The sequence below is a fragment of the Coregonus clupeaformis genome, chromosome 30 (genome assembly GCF_020615455.1).
Source record: "Coregonus clupeaformis isolate EN_2021a chromosome 30, ASM2061545v1, whole genome shotgun sequence".
In the NCBI taxonomy this organism is placed as follows: domain Eukaryota; kingdom Metazoa; phylum Chordata; class Actinopteri; order Salmoniformes; family Salmonidae; genus Coregonus; species Coregonus clupeaformis.
Window position 1 is genome coordinate 4,277,193 of NC_059221.1, and position 16,595 is coordinate 4,293,787.

General features: G+C 43.6%; 1 protein-coding gene across 5 annotated transcripts in view; it reads right to left on the bottom strand.

Moving 5' to 3' along the window:
* Positions 1-16,595, bottom strand: part of LOC121545935 (1-phosphatidylinositol 4,5-bisphosphate phosphodiesterase eta-2) — a 164,667-nt gene that overhangs the window by 41,125 nt on the left and 106,947 nt on the right. For all 5 annotated transcript variants that reach the window (XM_041856864.2, XM_041856863.2, XM_041856862.2 and 2 more), the window contains exons 6-12: positions 12,249-12,342; positions 11,256-11,459; positions 10,794-10,914; positions 8,987-9,158; positions 6,243-6,350; positions 3,503-3,658; positions 2,131-2,229 (exon numbers count right to left, since the gene is read on the bottom strand). In XM_041856864.2, the coding sequence (XP_041712798.2) occupies positions 2,131-2,229; positions 3,503-3,658; positions 6,243-6,350; positions 8,987-9,158; positions 10,794-10,914; positions 11,256-11,459; positions 12,249-12,342 (954 nt within the window). The remainder of the gene's footprint in view (positions 1-2,130; positions 2,230-3,502; positions 3,659-6,242; positions 6,351-8,986; positions 9,159-10,793; positions 10,915-11,255; positions 11,460-12,248; positions 12,343-16,595) is intronic.

A 16,595-nucleotide genomic window follows, 5' to 3' on the forward strand; every position in this document is an offset into this window, starting at 1 on the left:
GCCCCCATTCTCATCGACGGGGCTGTAGTGGAGCAGGTTGAGAGCTTCAAGTTCCTTGGTGTCCACATCACCAACAAACTATCATGTTCCAAACACACCAAGACAGCCGTGAAGAGGGCACGACAAAGCCTATTCCCCCTCAGGAGACTGAAAAGATTTGGCATGGGTCCTCAGATCCTCAAAAAGTTATACAGCTGCACCACTGAGAGCATCCACACTGGTTGCATCACAGCCTGGTATGGCAACTGCTTGGCCTCCGACCGCAAGGCACTACAGAGGGTAGTGTGTACGGCGCACTACATCACTGGGGCCAAGCTTCCTGCCATCCAGGACCTCTATACCAGGCGGTGTCAGAGGAAGGCCCTAAAAATTGTCAAGGACTCCAGCCACCCTAATCATAGATTGTTCTCTCTGCTACCGCACGGCAAGCGGTACCGGAGTGCCAAGTCTAGGTCCAAAATGCTTCTTAACAGCTTCTACCCCCAAGCCATAATACTCCTGAACAGCTAATCAAATGGCTACCCGGACTATTTGCATTGATTTGATTTGGAAAAAATGTTTAGCAGTTCAGCAAATGTACCTGAGCAGACATAGTTGAAATATAGTTTTTATGAGAAAATGTGCAAGAATTGAAGGTGTCATAGTCATCATAAGAATGTTTTACTGTCATATACAAAAAATGAATCTCCTCCCTCGGCGGGGATCGATCAACTTCAAGTTTTTCGGCTTCAGCCCACCATCTAGCTCTGTCTGAAATTGCATCCTATCCCTACTACAAAAGCATTGTATTACTACAAAAGTTGTGGACTACAAAGAGCAGGGGTAGGCAACTAGATTCAGCCGTGGGCTGATTTTGGTCAGAGTGGACGGTCGCGGGGCCAGAACATAATTATAATAATTTGTACACTGCAAATTGACCCCAACTAAGCCCAAAAATAGATTGTATTTGAAAATAACAATAATTGCATACCTTGATTAAATTGAGACACGATCTCTTTATTATTCATAGAATACTTGGGAACAGATTTCCTAAATAAACACTTTTTTTGCTGAATTCCTGGTGATTTTACAGCATTTTTTGACCCAAACTAATATATACACTGAGTGTACAAAACATTTGGAACACCTGCTCTTTCCATGACATAGACTGACCATTTTAATCAGTTTAGATGAAGGGAAGGAGACAGGTTAAAGAAGGATTTTTAAGCCTTGAGACAATTGAGACATGGATTGTGTATGTGTGCCATTCAGAGGGTGAATGGGCAAGACAAAAGGTTTAAGTGTCTTTGAATGGGGTATGGTAGTAGGTGCCAGGCGCACCAGTTTGAATGTGACAAGAACTGCAACGCTGCTGGGTTTTTCACGCTCAACAGTTTCCCATGTGTATTAAGAATGGTCCACAACCCAAAGGACATCCAGCCAACTTGACACAACTGTGGGAAGCATTGGAGTCAACATAGGCCAGCATCCCTGTGAAACGCTTTCGACACCTTGTAATCCATGCCCCGATGAGTTGAGGCTGTTCTGAGGGCAAAAGTGGGTGCAACTCAATATTAGGAAGCTGTTCCTAATGTTTTGTACACTCAGTGTACATATTTTTTTACTAGAAACTTTGGGGCGGCCAAAAAAAATCACTTGTGTTCCGGTTTTGGCCTGCGGGCCGCCTGTTGCCAACCCCTGATATAAGGTGTAGGATGCGATTTCAAACTCTAAATGGACATGTTTTAGATGGGACATGATCCTGACCTGACATTCCTCAAAAGACTAATGAAATGGAATGGGATGAAACGAGAAGCTGGGGTTAGTGGTAAATTCAAACATGTTGAGATAACAACAGGAATTAAGGACAGGAGTGGAGACCAGGGTCGTGTTTAGTAGGTAGAAAACAGAAACGCTTCAAAAAGCTTCTAAACGGAAGAAACTAACATGAGCATTCTTATTAGACAACTTCAGTTAGTATGGTAGCACCTCTGCTCCAAGTGTTTTCCATCAGTACTGTAACATTCTGTTGAATCAAAACATTTCGCTATGTTGTGGCCTACTGAACACGACCCCAGAAAAATGCACCGGGAAGGTGGACAGGAGAGGAGAGAGTGAGGGAGAGGTGGTGGGGTGGCAAATGAAGCCCACCTTGCGGTTGGTGAAGCTGCCCATGAAGGTCCTGGCTAGACGCTTGTTGGTGCTGGGGCTGGCTTCGTCCCCTGTGTCTGCATCATCATCACCTTTGCCCTGGAAGAGAAGGAGCACACAGACACACAAAATTCAGCATCTCCTTTACACATGTTTTGTTGCTCAACAGCCACACAAAGACACCTGTTCAGTTCCAAACTGATAAGTTTTCGGTCCCACTTTCAATGGACAATAACTTGTAGAGGCATTCTAAAACATGTATAAAGACACACACACACACACACACACACACACACACCTATTTTCTTCACCACGTTTATTGTCTTCACATAAGCAATGCGACTCATTTGAATGGTAATGTCCTCCTTATTGAAATTCATTCGCGTTTGGCCTGTGTGTGTGTGTGTATATATGCGTGTGTGGTTGCTTGCATGTGTGCGTGTGTGTATATGTGTGTATGGTTTCTTGCATTAGGCACCCTGGGTAGGAGGCACTGCCTCCTCAATCAGCCATAGCCGCTCCGCTGCTGCTAGGACACGCTACTTAATGTTTATCATGATTAGGAGAGAGAGAGAGAGAGAGAGAGAGAGAGAGAGAGAGAGAGAGAGAGAGAGAGAGAGAGAGAGAGAGAGAGAGAGAGAGAGAGAGAGAGAGAGAGAGAGAGAGAGAGAGAGAGAGAGAGAGAGAGAGCGAGAGAGAGAGAGAGAGAGAGAGAGAGAGAGAGAGAGAGAGAGAGAGAGAGAGAGAGAGAGAGAGAGAGAGAGAGAGAGAGAGAGAGAGAGAGAGAGAGAAAGAGAGATAAAAAGAGAGAGAAAGAGTAGAGAGAGAAAAAAAGAGGAGAGAGGAGAGAGAAAAAGAGGAGAGAGGAGAGAGGAGAGAGAGAGAGAGAGAGAGCGAGAGAGAGAGAGAGAGAGGAGAGAGAGAGGGCTCAATTACAATGCTAATGAAACATGCTACTAATAATGGGCAACTCTGCGATAAGAGAGAGGGGAGGGACAGAACAATTGTCTCAGCGAAAACGAAAGCGTTTTCCCAGAATACAAGTGTTGCTTCTCAGGCTTACAGTGGTACTTAACGAAATGTCCCTTTATATTACTTACAGTGGTAGTATAACCCTGACAGAATCAGTGTGTGGAGGCCCTTGGGTGTGCGTGCGGTAGCCTACATTTCTTCACTGTCTACAACAGACCTGGGAGTTCAAATACTATTTGAAATCATTTTAAATAGTGGATGTGTGCTTGATTGAGCATGCCTGTTGCAATGGAACCAATAGAAAAGTCTCAAAAGTGCAAACCACTCCTGGCAGGTTAAAGCAAACACTCAAAGTATAGAATTTGAACCCAGGTCTAGTCTACAGAGCCGTGGTTGTTACCTTGGTGGCTGACTGATCAGTGGGCTTCCCCGAGGGGGGCAGGGCGGCGACGGTGAAGCTGTCTGGGTCCTCCCGGTCGCGGATCTTAGACTCCTTCATCAGGTTGTCTAGCTTCTTCTTAGCCACGTTCTCTACCTGCTTCCTGGTCATGGATGTCTGTGAGGGAGAAGGGGGAGGGATGGGATGGGGGAGAGAGAGTGAGGGGGAAGGAGGGAGAGAAAGAGAGAAGGGGAGGGAGGGAGCGAGGGGGGGAGAGAGAAGAAGAGGGGGAGGAAGGTGAAGGAAGGGGGGGGGAGAAGAGGGGGGTGGAGGGAGAGAGAATTACAGGGTGTAAGTACAACCATACAACCACATATTGCAACAAAGAAATATGTTTTCTTTTTGTTCTGATTGACAAATGAAATGGTTGGTTCAATGGTTATGCAATATGTCAGCAACAGATGGAGAAAACACAATAGGTTCATTACTGTAGACAAAACATTTTGTAGATACAAATGCTTTTTGAACCTCAGGCCAAAATTTGAGCACTATAGGGAACAGGGTGCCATTTAAAACCACTGAATATTTCAGCATATAACATGACTATTTCATTGGTTGAGAATGAGATTAGTTTTATATGACAATATGCAGAGTGACTTTCAGCCACATGTAATTTACTGATATGTACTATTTGATAAAGAGTAAAGTAACAATTCCATGAGCACTGACGACATGGATATTGGATTCAAACTATTTTGTGTGCAATCCTGGAGACAAGACAGAGGTATACAGTGTCACCCTGCTGGCCTTGGCATCCAGAGCCAGTCAAGAGCCTTCACAAACATAGTAACCAATATGCAAACATATAGAACACTTCATACACACACTAACCAATATGCAAACATATAGAACACTTCGTACACACACTAACCAATATGCAAACATGTAAAACACTTCACACACACACTAACCAATATCCAAAGACAAAGAACACTTCAGGTGGGTCTGCAGGAAGACAAAATGAACTAGCTAACTGTAAGTCACTCTGGATAAGAGCGTCTGCTAAATGACTAAAATGTAAATGTAAATGTAAATTGTATTACTGTTCATTGTAATGTAATGTACACTCAGTATACAAAACACTAGGAACATCTTCCTAATATACACCCCTTTTGTCCTCAGAACAGCCTCAATTCGTCGGGGCATGGACTACAAGGTGTCGAAAGCATTCCACAGGGATGCTGTCCCATGTTGACTCCAATGCTTCCCACAGTTGTGTCAAGTTGGCTGGATGTCTTTGGGTGAAGGACCATTCTTGATACACACGGGAAACTGTTGAGCGTGAAAAATCCAGCAGTGTTGCAGTTCTTGACACATTCAAACTGGTGCACCTGGTACCTACTACCATACCCTGTTCAAAGGCACTTACATATTTTGTCTTGCCCATTCACCCTCTGAATGGCACACATACACAATCCATGTCTCAATTGTCTCAAGGCTTAAAAATCTTTCTTTAACCTGTCTCCTCCCCTTCATCTACACTAACTGAAGTGGATTTAAGTGACATCAATAAGGGATCATAGCTTTCACCTGGTCAGTCTATGTCATGGAAATGTTTTGTATACTCAGCGTATAGGGTGAAATGAGAGCACTATGGAAGTTGGACGTGAAATCACTTGCATGCTTCTACCACTAGATGGGATAGTTATACCACAAACAAACTCCTGTCATCACTCTCAACATGTACATAGACAACATCCTGAGATGCAAGTAACTAGCAAGTTTCAGCCTTTTTTTTATCAAAAGAGATGTACATAGCCAATAGCTATAATATCCAAGTAGTCTTAAATTGTTTCCATTCCACATAATATATATACCATTTAGCACATATTTTCCATTTTTTCCTTCAGGACTACTAACTGGAAAGGGCTTAATGACAACTATCTTGTCATATCAGTGAGGAAGGAGAGGAGCCGAGGAGAAGCAACCATTGCGATATATTGGGACGTATCCTAAAAACATGCCACCATTGGTCACGGTAAAGCTTCTCACTTTGACCAAGGTTTCATACAAAAATAGAATTCCATAGGTTCTATGTCCCTTCTAAGGATTCTATTTCTATGGTTTCATAAATACCTCGGCATTGGCATTGGACAGCAGAGTCACAGGTGTAGTGTGCACATATGTATGTTAAACGGGATATGATTGGGGTGGGGTGATGTTTAAAGAAGTCTGAGAATGATCACGTTTTATAGTACCTTCCACTTCAGAATGCATGGATGACAATGAAAGGATAGAGAGGGAGAGGTAGGTACACAGAGGGAACAACAGAGCTTTCTGACAGAGAAGAGACATGAGGAGGGGGCCCCAACGGACACCGACTAACTAACTGATTGAGACATCATTCATCAACTACAAACAGGAACGGAAAGCTTATCCCTGACATAAACATGCACGCACACGCGCGCGCATGCACACAATCACGCACGCACATTTACCAGCACAGATAATGATACAATAAAAACAGCGACAAACATACTCGGGTAGTTTCTACACTCCAATTAGCAACAAACAACATCCAGCGCAATATACAATACAGTATATTTCAGTCTGTATTGTACATTGTATTATTTTCAGTATTCAGTATTTATATAGAAATAAAACAGACTGAAAATACAATATAGAATAGATCGACCGCAGAGATGGAGGGATTCAAATGGGTAAATGGAGGGAGGAGGAGGAGGAGGGGTGGGGCCCTTACATCTCCATTCATCAGTTTGCAGTCGTCCTCCATCTCGTCAGCACTGTCTTCGTCCGTCACGTCACCCTCCTCATTGTCTTCGTCGATGTTCGGCGGGAGCTTCTTGCCCTGGCGGACAAAAGTGGCATTAATATTTATTAGGCACCGAACGGAAGAAAAATATTCTGAATGAGGGATGGAATACCTGAACAGGATCAATAAGAGTCACACATTTACAGATTTTCGTTGCAAATTGTTTTTCAATTGTGTGCCCTATTGAACAGAACCAAGTAGCACCATTTCATGAGTTTCTGGGTAGAAGTTACCCTTAGGGACAGGTCTAGAATCATGTAACCCTCCTCAATACTCTACCTTAACCATTAGGGATGGGTAAACAAAACTGACCTGTACTCCATTCTATGGCCTTTTTATGTGTACAGTGAGGGAAAAATGTATTTGATCCCCTGCTGATTTTGTATGTTTGCCCACTGACAAAGAAATGATCAGTCTATAATTTTAATGGTAGGTTTATTTGAACAGTGAGAGACAGAATAACAACAACAAAATCCAGAAAAACGCATGTCAAAAGTGTTATAAATTGATTTGCATTTTAATGAGGGAAATAAGTATTTGACCCCCTCTCAATCAGAAAGATTTCTGGCTCCCAGGTGTCTTTTATACAGGTAACGAGCTGAGATTAGGAGCACACTCCTAAAGGGAGTGCTCCTAATCTCAGCTTGTTACCTGTATAAAAGACACCTGTCCACAGAAGCAATCAGTCAATCAGATTCCAAACTCTCCACCATGGCCAAGACCAAAGAGCTCTCCAAGGATGTCAGGGACATTAAAATTATAGACTGATCATGTCTTTGTCAGTGGGCAAAAGTACAAAATCAGCAGGGGATCAAATACTTTTTTCCCTCACTGTATGCCAGTGTGGGGCTCAGTTCGGGTTTCAATGTTACTTTTTAGGTTGAACTAGATATTAATATAATAATACTGTCTAATTCAGTGTAAACACTAAATGGGTTGTTATTGCTCAGAGGTGCTGAGTGTTATTAACATGGTGTGTCTTAAAGGATATAGCTCTTTGCATGATGGCTTTACACAATATTTCCCCAATCTAAACCATTAGGCTTTCCTCCTGAGTACTAAAGGCGTAACAGCCGTAACGGCTACAGCTGCTGGATAGACGGGTGAAAATGTCAGGGATCGAGTAAAGTAAAGGATTGGTCTCGATCTTGCCGGTCGCCGGTTTTCCAAGGTTCAACGAGGGGATGTTTGTCTGATTTTCTCAGCAGCAATCATCTTCAATAACTAGGTCCGAGGCTGTGATATTCCTATCAATGGAGAGCCGCGCGGCTTCTGTTCTGCCGTCAGCCCTGGTCGAAAATCAGTAAAGGAGCTATGGCTGTTTCGTGAGCATTGTGCAGGTTGTGAGTGGAGTGGAATGAGTTAAATCCACCCAAAAACTATCTTTTGGTATTTGTTTCATTAGTCCATTGTTGATATAGTTCCAAAACGTTTTGCATGTCAGCAATCAAGTTTTCAAGATATATAACTTTCAAAATACAGAAGTACAGCCGGTATGATAAAATAATTTGGGTGGAGTTTTCCTTTAAGTGTTAAACATGGCAGTGTGCGTCTGGTATGCAACGTTTTAGAACCATCATAAGAAGCGGTCTCTTTCGGGGCCGCACACACGCACACACCCACACACTGTTGACAGTTCATTGAAACCCAGACAAAACTATAACAATCCACAATCAAATGAGACTGCAAATCCACTGTGAAAATCCATCCCCTCAGCCAGTTCCAAACGATCATGTAGGAGTGACGTTACAGTACAATCACATGCAGCTCTAAATGACTAAAATGTCAAATGTACTGGACAGCTGCCACATGGCAGTGTGATGCGAACGCCAGCCAGGCCTTGGAACTGGACCGTCTTCCACTAAAGCACCTGGCATCAATAAACTCTCCTTAACCTAAAAAACTGGCTGTTCTGTCTTGTCTGATAATGTGGAGTTGATGGAGGCAACTCAGTTTGTTACAGACATGTGTCTTAGCACTCTTAAAAGGTTTCCTCTCGTTGTCTCCTTTCTTTAGTTATGATGAAAAGAAAAAAGCTGGATAGCTGTCGGCCATATTGATTTGGCCGGTTATGTCCTTTCATGGTCAGAGGGCATGAAGGAGAGGACTACTATCAAAGACCCACTAGGGCCAAATCAGAGTGATTTGTAAACTTCCCCACTAATGAGACTGTCTGTCCGGGGAAACGTGCAGAGTGGAGGCTGTATTTAGAACAGTGTGGTAACTAGCGCTAGGATTGCCCTTTGACCCATAGCTGCCTGATGTGCCTAGAGTCAGCTACAGGTTGAACAATTTCCAACTCCATTTATAGAGCAGAGAAGGAAGGAACTCAGGCGCCTCACCTTTTTATAAATTCATTTGCTTGTTTCTTATATGATGTATTGCTTTTGTCAATATTCCTCCCTTTCTATGATGTTACAAGGGTAGTGTCCAAGCCTGCAGGCATTTGTTCCAACCAAGGCTTCTATTTCAATAGTCTGCAGATCCACGATTCGCTGTATCAGGTGTATTACTGCTGGAAGAAACAAAAACCTGAACACCAAGTAGATCTCCTCTCTGGGAGCGAGGGTGGCGAGACCCCTGGTCTATGACTGGCTGCTAAGAATAATACTTATGTTTGTGTGTCTGTGTGTATCTGTGCATGTGTGAATATGCGCATGCAAAGTGTTTACCTTGACGAGGATCTTCCCTTTGAGGGTGTCTGGGGAGGGTAGGTGGCCCTGTTCGTCTGCCTTGACGGCTGAGAGGTCCAGCTTGTCTCCCATCACCTCCACCAGGTACTGGGCCATCTTCTTCTGCTGGGGGACGCTGCAGTGGTTCTCTATGGACAGGATCACTGGGTAGCTGACAGAGACAGGGACAGACATGGGTTATCACAATATCTGAGACTTGAGGACAAAGACTTGGGTACAGCACTTCAAAATCAAATTTCAGAGGGTTGAAGGTGATGACATTGGAATGAAACTCTAATTACAAACTGAAAACCTATGGCTGTACTGTGTCTTTGTCATCAACTGTCTCATTAGTGATAAACCATTGCCAAGGCAGTGCCATAGAAGTTGAATACATTCCTTGCTGTTCAAGCAATTATCTACAAAATGCAGTGCATATATAGTCTTGCACTAAAGAACACACAAATATGCATGCAGACTCTGTCACGGATTCAGACGAGGCTGCTCCTCCTCCTTGCTCGGGCAGGCTTCGGCGTTCGTCGTCACCGGAGTACTAGCTGCTACCGATCTATGTTTCTGTGTTCTACTTGTCTTGTCTTTATTGTTCACACCTGGTTCCCATCAGGTATTGATTACTTCCCTATTTAACCCTCTGGCTCCCACTGTATGTTGTGCGTGTTTGTTCATGTTTGGTTGTCGTCTGGTGAGCGAGTTTGTTTCCTCCCTGCGTGGAGGTTATGTTATTTACGTTACCTACGAGTAAAGTACGTTTTCGATTAGCTCTGTGTCCTGCGCCTGACTTTGTCCTACCGCATCACACTGACACCCTGACAGACTCGCGTGCATCTTGAAAGGATTATCACCTTCAGTAGCGTTGCATCTCTGATGATGTGTGTATGTGAGAGCAGGTCATGGAGAAACACTCACTTGCTCCAGTAAGCCTGTAGGAGTGTCTAGCCTACATATCTCTGTCTACTAAGGCACACAACACAGCCCATCACAACCCAAGACATGATGGTCGCCGACGTTCCCTGTTCTGTCCTCAAAAACATGTGTGTGGGGTCGACTGCAATTGCTATGGGCACTACTCAAAGCAATGCACTGCATCGTCGAGCAGTGCCTTTCAACTACGATCCCAGGGACTCATTGTGTAGTCTATGATAGATTTCATTCTAGCGGAGCATCAATTTGTACGCTTGCTTTGTTCAAGAAAAGCTATTAAATGATAGAGACTGAGTCACTGAGAACCACCAATTTGTATTAGGAATATTCAGAGAAAATTATCTTCAATTGTTTGTGATTTATAAATTACTATAATAATTCAATAAAAAAATGATTTTTAACCATGAGCCTTGTTCATAGGTGTATCTAATGCATTACATATCTGGAGCATATGTGAAACCCTAAGGTAAAGTAGGCTACATCTGAATGTCATACTGCAACCATTAACATGGATGCACAATGTTGTTAGGCTCGCTATGGCGTGCATGACAAAAAGCTCTCATCAGACCCATATCTCATGAAACACCATACTGACGGCAATTGAATTCAACGCCTCATTCCCTCGCATTCGCCTATATAGGCTCAGGATGAATGACATGGCATAAAAGAGAGTTGTGTATTGAGATTATGTGTGAGCGAATGTCTCAGAACCTCATTTTCCATGTGCCATAAAAAAATATGGTGATTTTTCCCACCAAGTCCCACTTTCTGTCAGGGAGTTGAAACCTGGGAAACTAGCTGAGATGTCTTTGGGCAAAAGGAGATGAGAGAAAGAGATGATATTAAAAAGCAGCGACACACTTACTCGTTTTTCACAAAGGCGTACTTGTTGATGGTCTCGATGACGTCTTTGAAGAGGATCTTGGAGGTGAGCGTGTAGCCGTGGTGCACGATGGGCTCTCCGTCCTGCCCGTCCCAGCAGTCCACTTCAGTGGAGGGGAATGAATAGAAAGGGGGGAACGAGAGGAGCGACCATGAGAAGGGAAGGGCACTCAAAGCCAGTGAATGGCCCTGTGCTATTACTTTAGCCATGCTCTTTTACTTACTAGGGACCCATTACATTCACTGACTGTTATGATAGACATAGCGAATATTTGTAACACCGTATGTAACCTGTGCGTGTATGTGCACGGGTACATGCTTTCTTGCAAACATGTGTTTGGGTGCATGTGTTTGCTTGCATGTGCTTCTTTACACACAAATGTTTGTGTGTCTGTGTGTGTCTGTGTGCGTGCTCATGATGGAGAGAACGGCGTCTTCCACTGACCTTCAACGCAGCGGCAGCCGGCCTGCAGCACCCAGGCGTACATGTCGACGCGGGACTGGGACATGAGCTGGTCGCCCATCAGGTAGGTGTTGTGGGAGGAGGCGATGAAGTAGTTGCAGAGCGGCTGCGACATGTCTTGGGTCACCTCGTAGTGCTCCGGGTTGAAGATGTCCCCCGCCGGGCTGCGCATGTAGCTGGTGAAACCTGGGTCACATGCAAACAGAAAATGTTTTTAAACATTTTGCAACTGAAAACGAAAATGAGCGTTCCTTACTGGACAAGTCCAGGTAGTCCCCTCCCCGTTTCAGTCCATTTTCGTTCCTTTGGTGCCTAGTGAATGCAACCCTGAAGAGGACCACATGGGAGCCATCAATCATGATGTGTTGGAGAGATGTTGTAGACAGGGGTGGGATTTAGGGGAAAGGGGCAGATGTGTTGAACATGAAATTGGATCTCGGCGGGGGGGCATTTTGACATGAGTGAGAATATTTTGAGCGGAATGCTGCCAAGTGATTTGACTATGGTGAGTTCCTAGAGGGATTTCCTTATGGGGATATACTGTAACAATAGTAGATGTATTCTGAATAGAGAGAGGTGATGACGTTGATATTATAGAGATATATTCATGTGGTCTGTAGATGTTGTATTCAAACTGACATTACACAGATGTTAAGTACTCGCTCACTAAAAGTTCAGATAATGCTCAGAGTATGTATGTGGGTTCAGGGACAGATCCAAAAAAAATCAATGACTACAGACTGATTCGAACCAACATTTCATGCATCCATTCTTTTTATACAATACTTCTAAACTATTTGGATTTTCTAGAGATGAACAATAAACACATTTTTGTTTGTATAATCACTGGGGGGGGTTTCAGGGAGTCTATATGACTAGGCTGTTAGAAAAGCTCAATTTCAGAGCATGGTGAGACATTCAACATTTGACTGATAAAAGGACAATCGAGAAAGGGACCAATAAGAGAGCTCTTACCATCAATACCCAGAACTCCCTGCTTCTGGTTCTCGGGGCAGGGCTCAAATTTGTTTACAATCTCTAGGCAATGGTCTTTGGTCACCTTGGTCATCTACAAAACAGAAAAAGACAAAAACAAACACATAATAAGAAAACAGTAAGAAACGCAGATTGACTACAGTACCCATAATTTACTACGTCTCCTCAAATCCCCCCTCCATAACAGTAAACGTTGGGAGAGTTGATGAAGTCCTGTTAATCCAATTAGGAGATGTCCTCACATGCGGCTTCTGCCCCCCATCCCTGTGCTGGAATCCGATTGTCCACCCAACAGCTGTCCCTTTTAAACCGGCTGACTGGTCGATCAGATTCCCATCCATGTCGATCATCGTCAGGCCGTTCCAAAATGGGTGGGGGGTGGGGGAAGTTATGAAGAAACAGACTTTGTCCCAGTGCCAGGTTTTTTCCCAGTACAGGGCTGCACACTACTAGGTCAATATGTTTGTGGTTAGCACTTAGCACTGGGAAAGAGAGGCTTTGGCTAAGTAGCTTGGTCTACTTGTTGAAAGGGTAAACAGGATTTCGACCACAGAATGAGAAGCTAGCCAGCGAAAACGCTAATTCTCCCTTCTGTTGTGACATTTTCAACTGCTCACTCTCAAACATGAGGGATTTTACATCAAACTGCTTTCTGACTGTGGTTTTGCTCAGATTCCCAATGCCTCATCATGAGAGGTTTGGGGATTTTTTAAGAAATGGGTAAATGTGAATAAATGGGTTTGGCTAACGAGTGTGTAGAGCGGACACATTTTGGGCAATGGTATTGAGGCAGAGATGGGAGAGTTAATACACACCACACACACAAAACGTTGCCTGATGAAGGCCTGCAGCATCATCAACGACCCCATACACTCCAGCCACGAGCTGTTCACTCCCTTACCGTCCGGCAGACCTTATCGGAGCATATGGTCTGATACCAACAGGCTCAGAGACAGTTTCTATCTACAAGCCATCAGACTGCTGAACACTTGAACTGGACTGACCACCTTAGCACACATGCACTCACGCACACCCACACAGATATACAATAATTCATTCACACACACACACAGACACATCACAACTACTGCTACTAGACTCTTATTATGATTGCTAAATACGGCACAATTTCAACTTGCTCCCAATCCCCCCCTTCCCCAAAACACATGTAAATATTGCACTATAAATTGTGCCTTCCTGTATTATACTGATGCTAAAATGTTTATTATATTCTATTAAGCCATTTACTTTACGTTCATATTCTTATATTTTCATATTTCTTATTGTTATTGCATTGTAGAGAAGGACAAACAAAGGGTGTAATGGGTTCGCACTAAAAGAGATGTCGCATAAAGCTTACGTCATTATTCCTTTTTCTTCACTGCATCAGGGATAGCATACACAAATGTCTCAGCTTTACAGCCTTCTTCGGTGTGTAGGTACCATTTTATTTTAATTCAAACTGCATTTGTAAAGAACAACCGATGAGCAGCAGGTGCTTCTAATCAGGGTTGCCACTCATCTGCCTAATCAGGGATGTGGCTTTTGTAGAGAAGGAACCTGCAAGTAAGCATTTCATTGAACAGTGTATACCACGAGGAGCCTCCACTGGTTGACTATAACGTTACTTTAGCTAATATGGTGACAACGATGTAGGCTGTGTGTAGCAGTTATGTATTGGTTTGGCTTGGAAAGGTTTTTTCGCTTGGTCACATACAGCTGATGTGTTGTGCATTGAAGTCCACAAACGAAGGGAAAAGGTGAGAGGAGGAGAGTGCATAGATGCGAGAAGGAATACAACGTGGCTGCTATGAATGTGAACTGTGTTTACGTGTGATTTTTGGTTCCAACCGCCGTGTCTTTGTGAGACGCGGCGTGGGTGAACGGATGATCTCTGCATGTGTGGTTCCCACCGCAAAGCATGGAGGAGGAGGTGTGGGGGTGCTTTGCTGGTGACACTGTCTGTGATTTATTTAGAATTCAAGGCACACTTAACCAGCATGGCTACCACAGCATTCTGCAGCGATACGCCTTCTCATCTGGTTTGGGCTTAGTGGGACTATCGTTTGTTTTTCAACAGGACAATGACCCAACACACCTCCAGGCTGTGTAAGGGCTATTTTACCAAGAAGGAGAGTGATGGAGTGCTGTATCAGATGACCTGGCCTCCACAATCCCCCGACCTCAACCCAATTGAGATGGTTTGGGATGAGTCGGACGGCAGAGTGAAGGAAAAGCAGCCAACAAGTGCTCAGCATATGTGGGAACTACTTCAAGACTGTTGGAAAAGCATTCCAGGTGAAGCTGGTTGAGAGAATGCCAAGAGTGTGCAAAGCTGTCATCAAGGCAAAGGGTGGCTATTTGAAGATATAAAATATATTTTGATTTGTTTAACACTTTTGTGGTTACTACATGATTCCATATGTGTTATTTCATAGTTTTGATGTCTTCACTATTATTTTACAATGTAGAAAATAGTAAAAATAAAGAAAAACCCTTGAATGAGTAGGTGTGTCCAAACTTTTGACTGGTACTGTACGTTGTAATCTTTCATTCATAGGCTAGGTTGTAGCAGCCTCATGATGGTTATAGGGGAAATTAGAGTATCATGTAGTAGCCTAAACCTATCGCTGTTACATTGAACTGGGTGAATGGAATATGAATGACAGTCATCCAATATGCTGTAATAGAAATAAAAATATCCATGCTCCAGTCATCCAATATCCTGTCACACCCTGGCTCTGGGACTCTATATGTTGAGCCAGGGTGTGTTCATTCTATGTGTTCTGTTTCTTTGTTTGGGTGTTCTAGGGTGGTTATTTCTATGTTTGCCTGTGTGACTCCCAATCAGAGGCAACGAGTGTCAGCTGTCGGCTGGTTGTCTCTGATTGGGAGCCATATTTAACTGTCTGTGTTTCACCTTGTGTTTGTGGGTTTTTGTTCCGTGTCGGTATTTGTTTACTGTGGACTTCACGAGTCGTGTTTTGTATACTTTAACTAATTAAAGTCATGTTTGTTTCACACGCTGCGCCTTGGTCTACTCACTCCTACGACGATCGTGACATATCCATTGTCCTTCCTCAACTTAAACGGCTCTGACCGCCACTGATACCATGAGTATCCAGTACATACGACTCATAAAACTTGAAACACACACACACACACACACACACACACACACACTGCAAGAGAGAGCTAGTAAACACAGTTAAAATGAGAAACTGAGGAGAGGCTGTAGCTAATGACGCCAGCAGAGAGGAGAGAAGAGCTAGAGACAGCCCAGCTGCATCCTTGCTCCGTTTAAAATAAATCACCTCGCAAAACCGCCTCAATGCTCCCCGATGAAGTAGGGAGTAGTGGAACATCCAATTCCGTGCCCCAAAAATATGACGCGTTGGACACAATGTCCTTTTTCAAAAGCCCATTTTCTCCATGGTTTGTTCTGCTGACTGCATTAGCCGAAAAAGCACACGTTATAAAGCGCATTGAGCCAACTCATTAATTACCGCTCCTTTTCTTTTTTCTGTCTCTTTTTCACAGCAGAACCATATGAAATGTTATCCCCTGAAGCCTTTAGAAGTTCATTTGAAGTGATACTGCTAATTCTAATAGCCTTGTAGGGGCCTGTGTCTGCAATTAAGCACTGCTATTAAGCATTTGCTTCAGAACCCAATGGCAAATCCATTAAACGACTGTCTGTCACCTAGCGGGGTCTCTACGGGGTGTCTCACGGGGGAAGATACATCCCCATTTAGTTAGCTAGTGGGCTAAGTGGGGTGTCAGCAAAAACACCAACTTCTCTAACTTGCTGAAGCTTTCCCCATTGATTAGCTGAGCATTCTATACTGTAGATAAGGCTATATTGGCTCTGTTACAATATCGCCATGAAGCACACCACTTAGAATGAGAAATTGGATAAGCATTCCAAATGGGATGCATGTATACAATAGTGATTGTGGTGTTTTTCAATCAATTGTCTATTCTATCCAGTTAGGGACAGATACAAATTCACTGGGGGGGAGGGGTGGGTCCATTATATGGGAGGGTTGTCAAACTTTTTATTTTGCTTTGGGGAGGGTTGTGTGGTTTTTTATTGGGCACAGGGGAGGGTAGTGCCTTTTTTCCTTGGTTTACATTCGCTCTTTTGCTCATATTTTCCCTATAAACAATGGCTTGACTTACTTTTGATATTACCCTAATAAAGTGTAGAAACGTTTGTAAAGGTTTGGTATGGTGTGGCTATTATTAAGCTTTAGCTACTGCAGGCCTATGATATGAAGGCAGTGAGCTCCGGCGCTCCAACTGACTCCGATAGTTGAACTTGAG